At 45.1% G+C, this 16,321-nt stretch overlaps 1 protein-coding gene across 1 annotated transcript; it reads left to right on the top strand.

Moving 5' to 3' along the window:
* Positions 1-1,176: 1,176 nt before the first annotated feature.
* On the top strand, positions 1,177-13,283 carry ZFP28 (ZFP28 zinc finger protein; the record flags this gene model as incomplete). Its single annotated transcript, XM_081118995.1, has 8 exons — positions 1,177-1,363; positions 1,636-1,727; positions 3,968-4,094; positions 4,244-4,339; positions 5,862-6,025; positions 6,783-6,894; positions 7,188-7,283; positions 10,732-13,283. The coding sequence occupies 8 exons, from the start codon at positions 1,177-1,179 to the stop codon at positions 12,435-12,437; spliced, it is 2,580 nt and encodes an 859-aa protein (XP_080975121.1). The 3' UTR covers positions 12,438-13,283.
* Between the last annotated feature and the right edge of the window lie 3,038 nt (positions 13,284-16,321).

The raw sequence follows: 16,321 nt of genomic DNA, 5'->3' as shown, positions 1-16,321 counted from the left end.
AAAAAAATCTTGACCCAGCTCCTTTCTATCGCCTCTTTCCTTTTGCCATACAGACATATATAAACAACTTGGTTCCTTAAATATTTCTTAATATAAAATTAGGTGCTGCTTCCAGTTATTCTCTGCTGCTTTCAACCTCTCATTGGTTTCCTGTTATCTCAGCCCCTGTGTGATCAGTGATTTTCTTCTTCTCCAACCTTACCCTTGTCACGAGGTCACGAGGGTGGTCTCTGGGGCGGGAAGGTGGGCAGCGCTCGCCTGGAGATGACCAGCGACCGGCACAAAGGAGCTCCCCGGGGGAAACAGTGCGAGCCAAATGAATGATACTGGTTTTTAAATTCAGGCCACCTGCAGAATTGCCATGGAAATAAAATCACCCGTAATCCGGCCGCTGATAACGTTTTGGTCAACGTATCTGTATACAGAGCTGTTCTTTCTATCAAAATGAGATTATACTATATTTCTTTACATATATATGTATTTTTCGAATTTAACATTATGGGTTACTTTAGATGTCAATAGTTCCACGTAATTATTAGAAGAAGAAGAAAAAAGATTGCTCAGACCCGGGACCTGCGAGTACGCGGCGGCCGCCTTCGCAGGGTGCGGCGGGCGGGAGGAGGGGCCCCCTGGGGGCAGGGGTGCGCTCCGGGCACCCGAAGTCACACTCACACCCCACTGGAGTCGCAGCCTGGTCCCTGGCGTGGCCCAGAGCTGCTGTCCCCACTCTGTTGACCGTGACGCCCCGCGGGAGGTGAGCGCGGAGGCCTGCGGCGCCCGGTCCCCCGCCCGCGCCCCGCGCCCCGCGCCCGGTCCCGCGTCCCCGCCGTCCGCCCAGCAACCCCGCCCGCTCGCTCCAAGCCCGGCGCCGGCTGCAGATCCCAAGGGCGCGGCTCCGCAGCTCCAGGTGGCCTGTACTTCCGGTCAGGCCCGGCGGACCGGCCAGCCCCGGGCGTCTCGGACGGACGCAGCGTGAACCCGGGGTGGGCCCCCGCCCTTGGCCTTCGCCACCGCGGCGGAACTACATTTCCCAGAGGGCGCAGCGGCGCGGACACGCCCACTTCCGGCGACGGCACTTCCTGCGCGGCGGGGGGCTCGGCGTCGGGGGTCCGCGCGGGTCACGAACGGGGCTCCTGGGGGTCGGAGTCGGGGGTGGGCGGGGGTGCCCGCGGGGACATGCGGGGGGCAGCGAGGGCGGCCAGGAGCGCGGGGGCCCCGGCGCGGCGAGGCGCCCCCCGCACCGCGCGCCGGCCGGGCCGAAGCCCCACAGCGGCGAGCGCGGCCCCCGCTGTCCGCCGGCGCCCGGGGCGGCCGCGCTCCCGGGGCCAGCGACGAGCGGCGAGCGCGGCGCCTGAGGACAGAGGTGAGGGAGGCGGGCGGCCTCGCGGGGCGGCGGGGGCGGCTTCACCCCTCGGCTGAGGGCCCCAGGCCTGGGCGCGGCGCCCGAGCCGGAGCGTCCCGGTGCCCGCCGGGGAGGAGACCCCGCCCTGCCGCGGCCGCCCCGCACGGCCGGCCTCGTCCCGCGGGCGCCGAAGCCCGTTCTCGTCGCCGCTGGAGGAGGGTCCGCGGTGGCGGCGTCGCGGGGCGGGCCTTCCGGAGGCGGCGCCCACCTGACCGCCTCTCTCCCGCCCCCAGCCCCGCCTTCCGGGGACGCGGCCCGGCTCCAGCTGCGGAGGCGCCGGCTGCAGGCGCGCGGGGCCGGCCGCGAGCGCCCCGCCGCGTCCCAGGTGAGTCCCCGGCTCCTCTGGGCGAGGCAGCCTTGCTTTCCAGGCCTGCGCGATGCTGCTTTTCCTTTGCAGTTGCCCAGGTTATTTATTCATTTCATTTTTCACTTACAGCTGGCACGGCATAGTATGTTATTTTCAGGCGTACACCACAGCGATCAGACATTTACGTGATTTGCGAAGCGATCCCCCTGATATTTCCAGGGCCCACCTGGCACCATCCGTAGTTGTTTCGTATTATTGACTGTATGCCCTGTGCTGTACTTGACATCCGCGTGCCTTTGCCGTAACTGCCAATCTCTACGCCCTCCACCCCTGTCCCCTTTTCACCCAGCCTCCCACCCTCCCATCCCGCAGCCATCCGTCTGTTCTCTGTATCTGTGAGTCTGTTTCTGTTTGTGTATTTTGTTCGTTAGAACTCACATATAAGTGAAACAGTACGGTGTTTGTCTTCCCCCGTCTGACTCACTTCACTTAGCATAAACCCTTTTTAGGTCCACCTGTGCTGCGGCAAGTGGCAGGATTTCGTTCTTTTTCATGGCTCGGTAATATTCCATTGTGTAAATACACCACAGCTTGTTTATCCACTTGTCCATTGAGGGGCACCTGGGTTGCTTCTCTATTTGGGTTATTGTAAATAACGCTGCAGTGAACACAGGGGTGCTCAATGTTTTCGATTTAAGAGACCTGTTGTGGGAGCTGCTTCCCTTTCCCCCATGTCCTGGTGAGTGGTGGGCTGTGGGGATAGCCTGGGGCCTCCCTCCCGGCTGCCGGTTGGTCCCATGCAGTGTTCCTCCACCTTGGTGACTCAGTTCTTCCCTGTGCCACTTGGCTTAGAGGGACTCTGAGGAAGCCTTGAGGAGGGAAACAGGACCACTCTTTATGGTGCTCTTGGTTTCTTTGGTGTCCACTTCCTGCCAGTCCCAAGACAAACAGAGGCTTGAGCCTCAGCACAGCCTGGTGGTGGGAAATGTGGAAGCAGAAAGGTTGCAGACTGCAGGTGCTTGGGCCAGTCCTGTGAGGTGGGCTAGAAGGAGCTCTTGGCTTCTGTGTGCCGTGGGGGTAGGTTAGGGAGTGTTTACTGTGGGATATTTTGAGCCATGTTTTGAAGGGAGAGGTGATGCTTGGCGGACAAAGCGGGAAGGACAGCATTTCCGGCACAGTTTGAGAGGGTATGCTTTTCCCGCTTGATTATGTGGCTTCTTAAAATGTTAATAGTTTCGTTTGTTTTTTGTCAGCTGTGTCTCATAAATATATATGAACCAGGTTCCAGTTGTCCCACCCAAGCTGCTTTTAAGGAGGTTACCTGTGATCTCCACGTTACCAAATGCAGTTCTCAGTTTTTAGTCTTTTTGTACTCTCCTTGGTTCTTAAAATAGCTAAGGGGTTGGCAAGCTTTCATGGTTTAAGGCTAGGTAGTAAATATTTTAGGCTTTGCAGGCCACTCCTCTCTGCCTCCTGGAACTACAGCAGCCACAGACGGCAGGTAAATGGATGGTGGGGTTGTATTCCAATAAAACTATAAAAACTGGTGGCTGTCAGTCCTGGCTGGGTCATCCCTGGGCCTCCAGTGGGGGGTTAGTCGTGCTTGTGTTTAAGGTTCGTGCAAGGTTAATTTCCCCGTGCTTGTGCTGATTGACCTAGGCCCCTCGAGTGTCCTCATGCTGAAAGATGCTCTGAAACCTATTGTGCACAGAATAGTTTACCTTGGTTGTTCATTGTTTTGAATTGACGTCAGAATTTTTTTTCTTTCGTGTCCCTCCTTTTACCCACATAGATTGTCTAGTTCCCCGAGGGCCAGGGCTGTCTTCATCTCTTTTTCTTTGGAGTTTATGACATTAAACTAGATTTCCACATCACCAGGTAGTATTCCTTACAGGTATATTCTCTTACCCCAAGTGAAGAGAAGGTAATCCTTAGATCCCTATGTCACTTTGTGAGGGCTTTCATGACAAAATACCAAAGATAGGGGGACCCAAACAACAGGTTTCTTTTCTCACAGTTCCGGTGGCTAGAAGTTCAAGATTAAGGTGTCAACAGGGTTGCTTTCTCCTGAGGCCACCTTGCTTGGCATGCAGATTGCCCCCCTCTTGCCGCTTCTTTACATGGTCGTCCCTCTGCCCCCTTATTCCTGGTGTTACTGGGGGTTAGCAGTTCAACATATGAATTTTGGGGACATAGCAGCCCCCAGTCATGAGGGGCATGAGCACTGGCTGAGCAAGAACGTGGTTTTGTCTTTGCAGAGCTTGGTGACGTTTGGGGACGTCGCCGTCGATTTCTCCCAGGAGGAGTGGGGACGGCTCACCTGTGCTCAGAGAGACCTGTACAGAGATGTGATGTTGGAGAACTACAGGAACCTGGCAGTGCTGGGTAAGGGTGTCCCCGCTGTCTCTTGCACTTTCCCCCCTCATCCGCTGCCGTGGCTCAGAATTGTCCCCCTTTGGCACCGTTTCTCCACCAGTCCTCTCCCCTCTCGGGCCCACAGCATGCCCACCTCCCATTTCTTTTTATGTATGTAGGACTCTGCTCCTCTAAGCCCTATGTGATCTCCTCATTGGAACAAAGGAAAGAGCCCTGGATGGCCAAGAGAAAGCTGACAGAAGGCCGGTGCCCAGGTGAGCGTGGGAGACCCAGATAGGGGGAGCCACTGCAGGTCACATCTCAGCAACCTCAGACATGCAGGATCATCAGCAGGCTCTTCCTGAGTCTGGGCTTGGGGAGCAGATTAAGTCCTCCTGATAATGGGCTCCCCAAGTGTTCATCTCCCTGTCTCTCCTCTCCAGCTTTGCCCTGCTTCGTCTAAACATAACTTCATTCCTCTGCTCTGGGTCCATTTATTCCCAGCTCCCCCTCAGACCCTTTGACATTCAGACTCACGTGGTCATTTCCGATCTTTAAAACATCTTTGCCTGATTCTGGTGTCATTTTTACTATCTTATTTCTGCTTGATTAAATGATTGATTTAGGGACTTTTTAAAACCAATTTTTACTGAGTGTCAGCTTTGAGTATGGCCACTGGGTGCTGGTTGGTAAGATAGGGGTCTGCCATTAAAGCGTTAACCATCTCCTAGGGGTGACAACACATACCTGTATGCAAGTTAAATGAAGTAGAAACTGCCATCCTATGTCTGATCTGATAAGTGCAAATAGGGACTTAAGAGGAAGAAGAAATTCACTCCCAGTTTCAGGCCAGGGAAATGAGATTAGAGCCTGTAGCAGAAACATTAGAATTAGGTTAGGAGGTGAGTTTGGATTCAGCAGGAATTAATTTGGGGTTCACATGGGTTGCCCTGTGCGGATAGGCGGCAGGCAGTTGGATGGTTACTCCCAGAACAAGAGAGCACTGGCTGATTTGATGGGACACTCTCACAGATCCCGCAGTGCTCTTTATGCCGCTAGGGAACACAAGTTTCAACCACAGCATCTCTGGTACAATAAATTAATCAAGTGAGACAAGGAATCAGAATTACAGATCACTGTTGGAGGTTACTGTAATAGGAAATGGCGAGAATTCCCAAGGACTTGAGGATTTTGTAAGACCTCTTTGTGAGGTCATACTTCAGAAGAACAGGTGGTGCTGACAGGACAGGGTGCACAGTTACAAATGACAGTGGCTCATGTGGGTCGTCATGTGGCATAGGAGAGCTAGAATGGTGTTTTCCTGAAAGTTTTCCATTTAACATTCATGTTTAATCCCATTTTATTAGTAATAGAAAAGGAGGCCTACTGAGCTAGAGAAGACATTTTTGCTGGATAAAATGGAGAAAGAGTCAGAGGTTTACTGGATAAGCTCAAATGAGGATTATAGGGCATTTTCTTCTGTGGCCTCCCTCCCTCTTGGTCTGTATTCCCACTGTGTCTGAGATGCCTGAGTTCTTGAGCTCGCGCATCTGAGCTCCGTGTCTGTCTGCAGTCTCCTGCTGACAGCATAGTGTGCGCTGCTTGGTCAGCATTTAGGTGAGAAAGCTCATATGACGTGTGGGGTTAAAGCTACACACGTTGAGCAATGTGAGGTTGGTTAGTCAGGAAAAATCTTCCAAAACGGTGCTTTCCTGAAGACTTTAATTCACGTGGTTACGTTGTTTTCTTCATACTGATCCACAATGAAGTGACACTTCCTGTCTTGATGCCCTTCAGACCCGGAGGCTGTGCCAGAGACCCAGGAGGCCCCTGCAGAGGACGATGTGTTTGAGGAGCAGTTGTCCGAGGCAGCGCTGCTGGGCCGACTGGCCGGCTACCGTCTTCATTGTTCCATGTTGGGGGAGAACTGGGATTATGAGGCTCTGCTTGAGAGGCAGCCGGTAAGTCAGGCCACGCATGGAGGGCAGAGGACATGTCTGTGGGTAACAGGCACGAGGTGGAGTTTACAGAGGCAGAGGAGGGAGTAAACTTCCCAGGCATAGCTTCCTTGTTTCAGTAGCACAGGGTGGTGGGCAGGAGTCCAACTGCAAGAAGACAGCATTCTATGGTAAGAAACTCGTTCTTGGGGAAAGAGATCGTGTCTACCATGAGTGTGGGAGAAGCTCCCCTTGGAATGTAGTGCCTCCTGCAGGCAGGCTAGCCCAGAAGGAGCGTGCAGGCGTGATGCACAGAAAAGCAGGGTAAATTCAGTTGTAACAAGTCACAGACAAGTCTTAAGGCAGAAACATTCGACATGGAAGGGATATGAGGAAACCTCGCGCAGGTTCCTCAACCCTTACTTTTCATCAAAGATTTCACAGGAAAACCCTGCAGACTTATCAAATAATGTGTATTGAATGTGGGGAAGCCTTCAGTCAGCATTAGAAAATTCATACTGTGCGTAAGTTCACTCTCCTCTTCAAAATTACAAATTCTCCATGACTGAGCCAGGTTCTCCTGCTTTTCTCTTTCCCCAAAACACATGCACTCCAACTAGGCCCAGTAGTCATATGACCTGGATCACTCGGAACTGAAGAGAGAATTCTTGGGACAGAACTCTTAATAGTGTATGGGCACGGCCCCAGCCCCACCCCCCGCCAGAGCCATTGCAGGTTCACGAGTGTGGTTGGGTCAGAAAATGTGTTTGTGCCATTTCAGGGCTTGGTGACCGTCGCGAGCATGGCCATTGACTTCTCCCAGCAGCTAGACCCAGCTCAGAAGAGTTCCTGTAAGACTGTGACGTGGGAGAAGCATGACCTGGAGGCAGCAGGTGAGGCCGTCTCTCTCCCAGGTCTGAATTTGTCTTTCCTCGGATTCGAAGTGTGTGTGATGGCGGGTCTTCCGCCTGTTGGGCTGAGTGTCTGCTCTTGGTTCCTAAGGTAAGGGCCTGCCGCCCGTAGAGGTGAATGTGGGCATCTTCACTGCGCTCTCTCTGCCGTCTGTCAGGCACTCCTCGCTTTTCTTTCTGCTTCGTCTTGTAATAATACTTTTCTCTCGAAACCAAGGAACTGTTTCTCAGGAAGGCCACAAGCGTGACGGACCCCTGTTTTTCCCCATACACAGGACGCTGTGTTTCCAGGTCAGATTTGCTTTCCCTGCTGGACCAAGGGAAGGAGCCCTGGCTGGTGAAGAGGCAGCCGGCAGGAGGCGTCTTCTCAGGTGAGCGCCGGAGGCCGGGCGTGGAAATGCCATCACAGCTTAGGTGTAGCTTTCCCAGACGCCGAGTTCTTGCTAACATACAGGGGAAGTTTCACCAAGTCCTCTTGTGCTTGAGAGAAGTCTGAGGTCTGTCCTCCTCCTCTTGGCGGTGACTCATGCCAGGTAGCGCTGCTCGTATTTCTGGCCACTCGGACGTGCATTAGCCATTTGATTCCTTAAGTGACCTTTTCCTGACCCGATGTGCTTTTGAGCTGTCTTCCGAAGGCTTACTGCTCCACAGTCGGGGCCCGTTCACTTCATTATGTGTCCTTCAGCTCCCTGCATCCGTTCCTGTGAGAACCCTGAATCGACGGCTATTTGAGGGGCCCCTGTTTGGCATTGGCAGCGGTTGGAGAGAGAGGGAATTTGCACGTATGTTAGTCAGTGGGAGGATAAGACACATTTATGGGTAACTGGCATGAGGTAGAATTTGCAGAATTGCCAGCAAGGCATTGCAGAGGCAAAGGAGAGGATCCCCTACGGTCCTTGTAGTTGGACAGGGTGGGCGGAAGTCGGTGGCAAGAAGGTGTCAGTGGAGGGTCTCTTCCTCGTTGGATTACAAGGGAAGGAAAAGAAACTTCTTTCACAGATAACGGTTTGTAGGAAATGTAATCCTATCACCTGCTTGGATGACTCTGTAAACAACATGTTAGCAAGGCAGCTCTGGCCCCTTTCAAGTCATGATAAACACATATTTTTAACATAGTGGGAATTATGTTAGGTTACTTCACATCTCTTGGTATGAAAAACATATACAGTACGTATCTTTATGTAAGTGAGAGCTATGCATTTTGGGGATGCTGTATCCCTGGATCTGAACGTCTAGGCTCTGGAAGTTTGCTTTGCTTTCAGCAACTCTTGCGGTGACTAGAAGTATGGGTCTAATTGTGTCCTCAGAGCCTTGGGTATTTTCATGGAAATGTTTGCCTATTATTTGGAGAGAGATTACAGCCTACTTTTTTTTATTTATTTATTTATTATGAAAGAGGTTGACTACTTTCCCTGAATTTGGTTATTCTCCTTATCCTTTTGTAAAATGTTTCTCATTTATACCCATTTCTCTATTCACGTCTTAAATGTTTTAACAGTCTCAGTGACTTTTTTATATAAACATACTAATTCTTTGATGTATTGTCTTAAACTATTTTCCACATGTGGCGTTAAGAATTTTTGTTTTAAGTAGACCTTTTAAAATTGTGACATGTAAAAACTTTGAAAAATTTTATATAGTCTCTTCTATTACTACTTTTACGATTTCTCCTTCTGTTTGTGTTCTTAGAAACTTGATTCATATAGTTCTTTATTTTTTTAATGGCTGTCTAGTACTACAAAATATAGATATACCGTAATTCATTTAACTGACTTACTATTGAGGACATTTGAATATTTAGGTCTTTTCCAGTTTTTATCTTCAATAAAAGTGGTCCAGTTTGTACAGACCTCTTTGCATGATCAAAATATACATAATTTTAAAGTTTCATGGATGTAGTTCCATGCCATTGGTGAATAATATATGAGAAACCCTTTCTAGACATCTTCACCAATAGTATTTGGTTGATTGGGGGATTTTTTTGTTTTGTTTTGTAATTTTTGCAAGCTGTTGGGTGAAAATTGAGTTTTATTTAATATTTATTTTCCAGAAACTTGTGATGTTGAGAATGTATGCAGTTAGAGTTCATATTCTGTTAATGGTGTCTTTATACTCATCACCCACGTTTCCGTTGGGTCTCAGTCCCTTGCCTTTATGTAGTATGAATATAAATCCTGTTTTGTGAACATGATATATTTTTTCTGAGTTTTGTGTGGGCTGTGAGTTTGCATGATGTTTCTTGCTGTACAGTGTTTTAAATTGGGTGGTATCTTCATTTACTTTGTTGACTTCTTTCACTCATGGTTTTTCTTTTTATTAATAGATGTATCAAATGATATGTTCGGTCTTGTTTCTGCTGCTTATTTAATTCTTTCTTGCTCTTTTCCTATCCGTAAATACATTGTTAAATCCTCATGTCCATGAACACAGGGTGTCTTTCCATTTATTTAGGTCTCCTTAACTTTATTCAGCAGTGTTTTGTGGTTTTCAGCGTCAATCTTGCACCTCCTTGGTTAACTTTATTCCTAACTAATTTCTTCTTTTAATGCTATCTTTTATGAAGTTGTTTTCATCACTTCCTTTTCAGATTGTTCATTCTGAGGATATACCAAAAAAATGCAGTGATTTTTGTGTGTTGCTTTTGTGTCCTGCAATTTTGATGAATTAACTTATTAACTCTGATACTTTGTGAATTCTTTAGGGTTTTTCATATATGAGATGATGTCATCTGCAAACTTGGATGCCTTTTATTTCTATTTTTAATTGTGCGGCTATCACTTCCAGACCAGTGCTGAATAGAATTTGTGAAAGAGGCATCCTTGTCTTGGTTTGATCTAAGAAGGGAAGCTTTCAGTGTTTATTTGTCATTTTAAAAAGAAGTTTTCCTTTTTCCTTTTTTACCATCTTTTTTTTTTTTCCCAGACATTTGTCTCTCTACACCATCTCCCAATACCAATTTCATCTATGTATATTTTTTATATATGCAAAATTTTGGTATATGCTAACTGGTTTAGCAAAAGGATTTCAGGCATATACACTCCTCAAGCTTAAAGTCTGAGATAAGTTGGATACTTTTCCAGTAGTGTATCTGAACATAATTATAATATTAAGACTCATCGTTACTACAAAAACAGCCTCTTCAACATGAGAAATTAAGTTGCAAAACCCTATCCTTAATAAATCACCAGGAAAGAAGTGAAGATTTTGTCAGGCTTATGGGAACAAGCAGGTAAACAAATGTAAAAATGATTCTATGGGACTACTGAGCTTTGGCTATCAATTAGCAATGTAGCTTTTGCTGAAATTACTCAAATAAAATATGGTTTACAGAAGCATCATTTTCTGTTCATAGGGAAATAATTGGGCTTTCAGATACCCCTAATGAACATTGTAGAGTACAGTCTCTTTTTTTGTGCTTTGGCATGTTTCTTGGAACAACTTTTGGGATGTGATGACTGCTGTGGCACCCAAAGCAGGATGGACAGAGAGTGAGAGAAATTAAAGTCAGTGAATGTCATAGCATGTATTTTCAGTTGGTGTGATTGCAGAACATTTTTTTTAACTCATTATTCTGATATGTAACCAATTCCACATACAGATTATTTTCTACTCAAGTCTCCTAAGGTTCCTGTATGAATTCAGTCTGAGGTCTCTTTTACAAAAATCATAGGCTGCATGTTTAAATGCAGTAGCTTTTAGAAATGTACAGTTTATGTGGTTTAATTCATCATGTAGTGAATCCATTTATAATTTTCCTTTTAGCGTATTTTTTTTCTAGTACATGATAAAGGAAATATTTGTTTTCTTGATATGTTTCAGGCCAACAATCTGTACATGAGACCCAGGAATTATTTCCAAAGCAGGATTTATTTGCTGAAGTGGTAACAGACAGAACTTTAAGCAGTAATCTGGAGTATTCCACTTTCAGAGAAAATTGGGATTCTGAGGGTATGTTTGAAAGGAAGCTGGTAGGTCAGGAGACACAATTCAGGCAAGAGACAATCACTAATAACAAAACCCTCTCTAAAGAAAGAGAGTGTACGTATAACAAATCTGGAAGATGGTTCCCTTTGGACGTTTCAGAAGAGAGCGTTCATAGTCACGATTCAGTTAAGAAAAGTTTCCCCAAAAATACAGTGATAATAAAACATACAATAGTGTATGCAGGAAAAAAACTTTACAAATGTAATGAATGTAAGAAAACTTTTACCCAGAGCTCATCTCTTACCGTTCATCAGAGAATTCATACGGGAGAGAAACCCTATAAATGTAATGAGTGTGGAAAGGCCTTCAGTGATGGCTCATCTTTTGCCAGACATCAAAGATGTCACACTGGCAAGAAGCCCTATGAATGTATTGAATGTGGAAAAGCCTTCATACAGAACACATCCCTTATTCGTCACTGGAGATACTATCATACTGGAGAGAAACCCTTTGAATGCGTCAACTGTGGGAAAGCCTTCAGCGATCACATAGGACTTAATCAGCATAGGAGAATTCATACTGGAGAGAAACCCTACAAATGTGATGTGTGTGACAAATCCTTTAGGTATGGCTCATCCCTTACTGTTCATCAAAGGATTCATACTGGAGAGAAACCGTATGAATGTGATGTTTGTAGAAAAGCCTTCAGCCATCATGCATCACTTACTCAACATCAAAGAGTGCATTCTGGAGAGAAACCTTTTAAGTGCAAAGAATGTGGGAAAGCTTTTAGGCAAAATATACACCTTGCTAGTCATTTGAGAATTCATACTGGAGAGAAACCCTTTGAATGTGGGGATTGTGGCAAATCCTTCAGCATCAGTTCACAGCTGGCCACTCATCAGAGAATTCATACTGGAGAGAAGCCCTATGAATGCAAGGTTTGCAGTAAAGCCTTTACCCAGAAGGCTCACCTTGCACAGCATCAGAAAACTCATACGGGAGAGAAGCCATATGAGTGTAAAGAATGTGGGAAAGCCTTCAGCCAGACTACACACCTCATTCAGCATCAGAGAGTTCATACTGGAGAGAAACCCTATAAGTGTATGGAGTGTGGGAAGGCCTTTGGTGATAACTCATCCTGTACTCAACATCAGAGGCTTCACACGGGCCAAAGGCCTTATGAATGCATTGAATGTGGAAAGGCATTTAAGACAAAGTCATCCCTCATTTGTCATCGCAGAAGTCACACTGGAGAGAAACCTTACGAGTGTACTGCATGTGGCAAAGCCTTCAGCCATCGTCAGTCCCTTAGTGTACATCAGAGAATTCATTCTGGAAAGAAACCATATGAATGCAAGGAATGCAGGAAAACCTTTATTCAAATTGGACATCTTAATCAACACAAGAGAGTCCATACTGGAGAGAGGTCCTATAACTATAAGAAAAGCAGGAAAGTCTTCAGGCAGAGTGCACACTTTGCTCATCAGCGAATTCATACTGGAGATCCATCAACACGCCCCTCTTTACCTTCCTCATCAAGTCCTATGGATCTGTTCCCCAAATATCTCTGGAGTCCACCTTCTCTCCCATCGCCATAGTTGCACCATCATTATTTTAGCTAAACTGCTCCAGTAGTTTAAAGAATGGCTTCCCTGAGCTTGCATTTTTGTCCTGCACAGGTCTGTTTTTGACATGGCAGCCAGGTTAGTGTAAGTACGACTGTAATTCATTCACTTTCCGTGGAAAGACTTACGTTGAGGTCCTTTACACTGGTTAATGCCTAGGATGCTCTTAAAACAGTGCTTCGTCTGTACAAGTGTTGAGTAGTTTTAGCTCCTTTAAAAACAGTATTTTGGGACATTGAAGTGTTACCATAGTTAGCTATGAATAAAAATGATGCATAAAACGAGACCAGGTGAAACGAGTTTTGATCAGGAACAGGAGTTTCAGGGTAGTGAATGAAGCTTTGCGTATGTCGGTTTAAAACTTGATTCCATTTTTTTGCGTTAGTGTTGTGGTTTTCCACCTTATCTGCATAAATGTAAAGTGCGCTTGGTGAGAAAATTCAACTTTGCATCTGACAGCAGTCTTAGAAAGTATAGGGAATATGGTTGAGTAGGCCACCTACCTGGAACAATCAGGAAAACGCAAGTGCTATTAGGAAGTCTGGCAAGATTTGATCCACTTAAAGTCGCCTGGACCCACCGATGAATTCTATTAAGCATTCAAGGAACTATTAATCTGAAGTACAGTCATCAAGAGTAGGGATCAGCAAACTGACTCCTGGCCAAAGTCTCACTGATTGTTTTTGTATGGCCCATGACCTAAATTTTTTTAAAATGTTTAAATGGTTGAACAAGTGAAGAAAATATTTTATGACATGAATATTATATGAAATTTTAATGTCTGTAAATAAAGTTTTATTGGCTCGCAGCCACACTCAATTTTTTATTATGTCTTTTGCATGTTGCCTATGGCTGCTTTTACTCTATAAGGTCAGAGTTGAGTACCTGCAACAGAGACAATATGGCCTACGCATCGCAAATGTTTACTATCCTTTTAGAGAAAATGTTTGCCCACCCCTGCTCTAGCACAGGGAAGTAATATACAAAAGGTTCTAATTATTTCTTCAAGGAAAATAAAACTATCACATCAATAAGAAAAACTGTCAAGTGATTTATAAATAGAGGTGAAGGGAAACTATGAAACCATACTGAACAATAGGAAATATGTCAAACAAATATATTTTTCTAGATGAAATACTCAATACTATTAAAATATTTGTAAATTGTTTTTCACAACAGAGCCCCAGTAGAATGTTTACTTTGACAGGTTTTTTTCAAACCACAGGAAGAAAGATAATTTGACAAGCATAGCTAGATATTTTTAAATAAGTTTCTTTGCATTTGAGACTTTGGTGTATATAAAAAGACTGTTTTTTATATTTTGGGAAATGACGTTTTGACAGAGAAATATGATACAATCGTATATAATACAGTTGGACTTACTAAGTAGGACATGGAGCCCTAGAACACATAAGGAAGATAGTGAGTTGACCTATATAAAGATTTAAAATTTGAGGTGGTGAAAGGCACCAAAAAGACGTAAAAGACAATTGACAGAAAACGTGTACAATTTCTATGAAAAAAGCTATGTCATTTAGGAACAAAGTGCTATTGCACATACAAAGCAGTGGGAGGAAATTGACCGCTTACCAACAGGCCTATCATAGTTGAGGAATTCAAGTGAACAACAACAACAAAATTATTCTTAGCCTCAGTAACCAAAAAGTTACAAATTAAAAAGAATTGTCTTGCCTCTCGGGTGGATCAAAACCTAAAACTTGGATAACATCCCGTACTGGTAAAGTGTGGGAAAACGGACACTTGTTCATCATTAGCTGTGTAAGTTTGCCTCAGACCTTTTTGGAAAGCAATGGGACATGACCTGTCAACATTATAAATGTGTATTTCTCTTGAAACCATAATTCTGGATCTAGGAGTTTTATCCCATTGGAATAAACAGGAAGCTGTAAATAACGTTTATGGCAGCATTGTTTTCATTACGCTAAATAGGATTTCAGTGTCCTGCCAAGCAGAGTAAGTTGTAATTATTCAATACTGTATTGTCCAGTCAGTAGAAAGAGGTTAGCTCTATGTGTGCTTCTGTGGAGAGTTTTCTGTCCACAATATGTTAAATGAAATATGTGATTTGCAGAACCTTATGTGTAAAATGATCTTGTCATAGAGTCAAAATTTGGAAATATATATCTTTGCATGTGTATATACCTGCATGTTTGTGCATATATTTTTCAATATATATGTTGAAATCTGTTTTTGTCTTGAACACACACACTTTTCCTGGCTCTTGGTTGGCACTTTCACTTCATTCTGTACTGTTCTGGTGAACTGCCAGCCACATGGCTTCAGTGAAACCTACCAGATTTTTCATTCTTTGTGTTCTGATGGGAGACACAGGGACAAGAGTAGGGTCAATATTCAGCTTCACTTATGGCCCGAATGTATGTTTTCTCTCAGTCAGGATTCATTTTGAATGGTTGGACCCACTGTTAACTATATGGGGTATCACTCCTGGACTGGAAGTAGTTGTAATTGAGCCATCCTTTGGCAGCAGCCTAAAGATTCCTGCCTGTCTACCTATCACTGCAATCCATTAAAATGATTTCTTTGTTCTTACATCCTAGTTTTGTTCTGTTCTTTAAATCCAAAAGGCCCCTGGTATTCTTCCAATATTTTAACTAAGACTAGGAGTCGGGTTGTGTTTAATGTTTGATGTAGTTATAAGTGCCAGAGGCTTTGGTTTCTTTTTGTTTCCTTGCCTCCTCTCCCCGCACTGTTATGTTTGGATTTCCCTAAGAACTTTTTCTTAAATAGAATGTGTGTCTGAGAGAGGGCCTCAATTTTTAGGTGATATGTTTTGGATCAGTCTCCAGCTGAATCACTGTGAGACTGCTAATGCTAAGTTAAGTTGTTGGTGTTTTGCTTTTTAATGAGCACTTCCTGTAGTCATGTGCTGTATAATGACATTTCGGTCAGCGATGATAGACCCCATATACAACAGCGGTCCCATAAGATTATAAAGGAGGTAAAAAATCCCTATTGCCTAATGACATTATAACACAATGCAAAACTCATGTGTTTGTGGTGATACTGATGTTAACAAAGGAACTGCACTGCCAGCCATATAAAAGTAGAGCACATACAGTTACATATAGTGCATGATACTTGATAATGATACTAAGTAACTATGATACTGTTTACGTATTTACTATACTTTTTATTGTCCACTTAGGGTATACTTTTTCTATTTGTAAACAATGTTTGCTGTAAGACAGTACGCTGTGTTGTGCCAGAGCAGCCTCATGCTCACTGTATGTCTTTTCTTCTGCACTTAATTTAATCTTGTGTTGTGTTGTGTTCATCATAGCCCCTAAGTGTACCAAATCCACTGCTGGTGTTCCCAGTAAGAGGCCACGTTGAGCGACCGACCTGGAAACGAAGTTAAAAGTGATTAAGGACTATGAAGGTGGGAAGTCAGTGATGGGGACTGCCTGGCAGTCGGACATGTCCCACTCTACCATAGCTACCATCTTGAAGAATAGGAACAAAGTGATGGATGCTATCAAAGGATCTGCTTCATTGAAGGCAACGAGACTAACAAAAACCTGAGAAGGGCCCATATCCGACATGGAGAAGCTCCTAGTGACCTGGATTGAAGACCAGGCACAGAAGTGTAGCCCTCTCAGCACCTTGATGATCACGGCCAAAGCAAAAGGTTGGTTTGCAATGTTGAAAGCAAGGGCTGGACCTGACTACAATGTTGAATTTACTGCAAGCTCTGGGTGGTTTAAAAGATTCAAGAACCACTATTCATTACATAATGTGAAAGTGAGTCATGAGTCGGCAAGTGCTAACAAAGGCAGCTGAAGAATTTTTGGAAACTAGATCAGCTGATCGTGGAG

This window comes from Miniopterus schreibersii, assembly GCF_964146895.1.
Source record: "Miniopterus schreibersii genome assembly, chromosome: 18".
In the NCBI taxonomy this organism is placed as follows: Eukaryota; Metazoa; Chordata; class Mammalia; order Chiroptera; family Miniopteridae; genus Miniopterus; species Miniopterus schreibersii.
Note: the sequence above shows the minus strand (reverse complement) of the source record. Positions and strands in the feature narration are given on the sequence as shown.